Below are 4571 nucleotides of genomic sequence, written 5' to 3'. Positions count from 1 at the left end.
ATGGTATTGGGACAATGAACTCTCCATATGGGTAGAGAAAGACCAAATTTCTGTGGGAGAATTGCCAGGTCTTTTTCAACCTTCTTGGACACCTACCTGTGTGCCTAGGGGAACTGGCCGGGCTCCGTCTTGAGCACCTACTATGACAGTGAGATTCCCATGTACACCTCAGGGACTTCCCATGGAGGGAGAAAGGGGGCGTGAGGGGAGTAGGTGAAGGCTGATAAAGGCTGAGACCTCGAGAGTTAAAAGCTGGCAGGGCTATGAGCTCCCAACGCGGGTCAACACTACTCCCAAGGGGATTCCGCGAAGCTGGCTAAGGAAAAGCGTTCAAGCACCAAACCGAGCATGATCCATTCCGTGAAAGAAATGGGGAGTCTCCTTTTAAGGGGCCAATCACAGACCACGGTGGCCTATTATGACCACCTCAGGAGCTAATGAAAACCACAGATTCTCCTAGCCTGCCTCCAAGCTCCAATTCCGGAAAGAGATCACACTGAGGAACAATTATTCTAAATGTACAAATTAGAAGATGGGATATAACGTTTACAAAAGTAGGTGAGAAAAGATGGTAAAAACTGTCAGCGTACAAAACCGCACTTCACCGAAACCTTGCAGTCGGTGGATCTGCAAGTCACCTGCCAGCAAAGGGCTCCAACGCGGACGGGACGTGCCTGCGCGCTGACGTCACACGCGCCGAGCCCCGCCCCTGACCGGCCGTCCTTATAGCGTAGCCCTAGCGCGCGCGCGCGCCATTGTGTGGCTGGACTCGGCCGCTGCTGTGGTGCTATTCTTGTGTCCGGGCACTCTCCGCACCTGCACCGCGGCTACTGCCTTGCGGTCCGCCGTTCGACAGCTTGCCTTCGGGCCTCTGCCCGCCACGGCCATGCCACGCGTCTACATAGGACGCCTTAGCTACAACGTCCGGGAAAAGGACATCCAGCGCTTTTTCAGTGGCTACGGCCGCCTTCTCGAAGTAGACCTCAAAAATGGGTGAGTCGAGTCAGGGCGCCCCCATCTGCCCCCAACATCCCGGGCCTGATGGCGGCGGGGACTACCGTAGGTCGAAAGCCCCGAAGGCCGCGGCGCCGCGTGGCAGGGCCTCCAAGATGGCGGCCGCACAGAGCTGCGGGAGCGCGCGGGGGACGGCGGAGCGTGCGCGTCCCCGGCTAACGACGCCCCCGGCCCTCGCGCCGCCCCCAGGTACGGCTTCGTGGAGTTCGAGGACTCCCGCGACGCCGACGACGCCGTTTACGAGCTGAACGGCAAGGAGCTCTGCGGCGAGCGCGTGATCGTAGAGCACGCTCGGGGCCCGCGCCGCGATCGTGACGGCTACAGCTACGGAAGCCGCAGTGAGTCTTATCCCCCGCGCTCCGCCTCTTGGGGACCCTGATAGGGCGGGCGCAGGCATTGGGGTGGGTGAGGTGGGGCCTCCCAACCCGGGCAGGCGCGGTGGCCAGGGGCTCTTGGCTCGGGTATCCCCGGGACCCGTTGCTTTCATGCCTGCCCGGGGAAGCCACGGGACGCCGAAGCGTGGGGGGTTATAGGTTATGCCTAGTTAGGATTTGGGTGGGTTTGGATTATTTTTCATGAAGTTGGGAGTGGGGGCTCGTTTATAGATACTTGACAGCACTGTGGTGGGTCCTGCCCACAGAGGAAGTGAGGGATGGTTGTATTCTTGTATCCCCTTGCTTACCTGTCAGTGCGTTAGCTAGAAATGAATGTCTTAGCTTAGAAGTTTGGGGGCAGGCTGGGGTTGAGGAGGGGGGCGGGGAATGGGAAAGTTTAAAGCTTAGATCGTAGAGTTGCTAGATTTGTCGGGATTATAGGAAATATTTTGCTACTTTGAAGTAGTGTGGGATTTCCCCACAAACTAGGTTTAAATCAGCTTTATGCTGTATTTGAATTAGTTGGGGCATGTTATTGGGAGGAGGTGGGGGGATTTTTGGTTATGTTAAATGTTTGATGTTGAAATTGTTGCATGTTGAATTCAAACTTTTTAACAAGTCCTTGATGTTTCAATTTGAAAGTGACCAATGGGGCTGAGGCTGTGTCCACTGAGGCTAAGATGACTGCCTTTCCTGATTGGCCTTGGCTTTTCCATACATTGTGTGACCCTTGCCCTATGACCCTTTGGCTGACCTTACCGGAAGCCATGACGACAGCAGCCTTTTGCCATTAGACGCAGGGTGATGGTGAGGATTCCAAGGGTTAGACAAAACTGGTTAATCTGAACTAGGTGACTGTTACCTTGCGTGTTTTGTGGCCAAACCACCACCAAAAACCTCACACTGTGATGTAAGTACTTAGTGTAACTAGTAAACATTTTTGTAAAATGTAGAAATGCATGTAATCAGTTAAGTTTTATATTTTACAATGTTCTGTAAAATAAAACTTAGCGAGGTAAATTGAATAAAGGAGCAGTCACTTTCTAACAGATTGTAGGAGCAGTTTAGTTGGATTTAGCCTATTTGACTTGCCTTTAATTTAATTTATGGCAAATCACAAATGTATCATAGGTTTAGCAATATGATAGCAAAGTCCTACTCCAGTAAATAAAAGTTGCTATGTTTGTACTAACTTTCAAAAACATTATTCATCACTGTCATTACAAAGCATCTAATTGTTCCCTTCATGTGATAAAAGGTGGTGGAGGTGGATACAGCAGTCGGAGAACCTCTGGCAGAGACAAATATGGACCACCTGTTCGTACAGAGTACAGGCTTATTGTAGAAAATCTTTCTAGTCGTTGCAGTTGGCAAGATTTAAAGGTAGGTCCTATAATTGAAGATGAAAGTCAGATCAATGCCAAAAAGATAGGGTCTCATTACACAGTTTTATTTGTGAGAATCAAACAATAACATGTAGGCCTTCCTCTTCATTTTTTAGTCTGAGTAATCTTGTGTTGTCTTTTAGGATTTCATGAGACAAGCAGGTGAAGTAACCTATGCGGATGCTCACAAGGAACGCACTAATGAAGGTGTGATTGAGTTTCGCTCCTACTCTGACATGAAGCGAGCTTTGGATAAACTGGATGGTACAGAAATAAATGGCAGAAATATTAGGCTTATTGAAGATAAGCCACGAACAAGCCATAGGCGGTCTTATTCTGGAAGCAGATCAAGGTAAAATGGGGGTTGGGGGGGAGGTATTGCCAGAAACAAAATGGAGTAATGGGTGATTTCAATTAAGTCAGTTTATATTTTTCTTTTGGATTGTGCATCGAGTTCTGTTCAGAGGCTTTAATAAAAGATTTACTGATTTTACAGGAAGCAAATTTTTGTTAATTTATCTGTTTTTACTCAGTGGCCCAGACATAGTTACGTTGAGCTGTTTTGAGATTAAGGTTTCACTGTATTCTTGTTAAAGGTCACGATCTAGAAGAAGGTCACGGAGTAGGAGTCGCAGGAGCAGCCGCAGTCGATCTCGAAGTATCTCAAAAAGTCGCTCCCGGTAAATGATGTGCTCTTGGTGGTTTTTCTGACTATGTTCCTCTGCTTGTTGTGGGGTATGGGTGTGTCTTACAAGGTATTGGGGAAAAAATTGGCTTTGTTTTATTCAGATCCAGGTCGCGGAGCAAAGGTCGATCACGTTCTCGATCTAAAGGCAGAAAATCCAGATCAAAGAGCAAATCTAAGCCCAAGTCTGATCGGGGTTCCCGTTCCCGCTCTCGAAGTAGATCTAAGGATGAATATGAGAAATCTCGAAGCAGATCTCGGTCTCGATCTCGTTCTCCCAAGGAAAATGGAAAAAGCGATATAAAGTCAAAATCCAGATCGAGAAGCCAATCTCGGTCCAATTCACCCATACCTGCTCCACCTTCAAAGGCTCATTCTGTGTCCCCTCCGCCAAAAAGAGCTCCATCAAGATCCCGTTCTAGATCTCGCTCAAAGTCAAGGTCGAGGTCCAGATCAAGTTCCAGAGATTAACCCAGAACTCTTAATCTTCTTTGCACACTATTATGGAACACTTTCCTACTTGCTTAGGCAGTTAACTCTTTCATGTTTGTACTTGGCCTCTTCTGTAAGAGGAATTACCTGAAAACGGGCACACACAAATTTGATTTGTGGCTAAATTTGATGAAAAAGATGAGGTTCTAAAGAAATGGTGGCATGAAGTCAAAGACCCTCCCTTCTTTGTAGAATTAAGATAACTTTGATTTTGTAGCTTTTGAGCTAAAATAACTTTTGTAAAGATTTAAGCTCATTTAGGGTTTTTTTTGTTCGTTTGTTTTTTGTTTTTAGTATTACAGCAGGATCTGCAGGGGTTTTCTGTTTGTTTGCTTATTTTTAAATTAACTGTTTCAGGCTTTTGAATACTTAGGACTTTAGAAGGAGAACCCGATTTTCAATTATGTTAGCTTTTTATAAAGCTTGAGTTATGTAAGATTTAAATAAAAAGTTTGCTACCAACATGATTGCCTTATTGAATAGGTCAACCTTAAATTCCTTTAATACTAATATTTGCTATTTGTGGAAACTGTAAATTCTTAAATGTAAAACAAGGTAAGCCTCTGACCAGCAATAAATTATTCAATTTGGATAGTTATTTTGTGCTGCTATTCAAATTTG

General features: G+C 46.6%; 1 protein-coding gene across 1 annotated transcript; it reads left to right on the top strand.

Annotated features, from left to right (window-relative positions):
- The first annotated feature begins 886 nt into the window (after positions 1-886).
- SRSF6 (serine and arginine rich splicing factor 6) lies at positions 887-3929 on the top strand. Its single transcript, XM_007938419.2, has 6 exons — positions 887-993; positions 1204-1352; positions 2647-2771; positions 2917-3125; positions 3370-3453; positions 3563-3929. The coding sequence occupies exons 1-6, from the start codon at positions 887-889 to the stop codon at positions 3927-3929; spliced, it is 1041 nt and encodes a 346-aa protein (XP_007936610.1).
- Positions 3930-4571: the final 642 nt, after the last annotated feature.

The sequence above is a fragment of the Orycteropus afer genome, unplaced genomic scaffold (genome assembly GCF_000298275.1).
Source record: "Orycteropus afer afer isolate SDZICR_OR568_19922 unplaced genomic scaffold, OryAfe1.0 scaffold00049, whole genome shotgun sequence".
NCBI classification, from domain to species: Eukaryota; Metazoa; Chordata; class Mammalia; order Tubulidentata; family Orycteropodidae; genus Orycteropus; species Orycteropus afer.
Note: the sequence above shows the minus strand (reverse complement) of the source record. Positions and strands in the feature narration are given on the sequence as shown.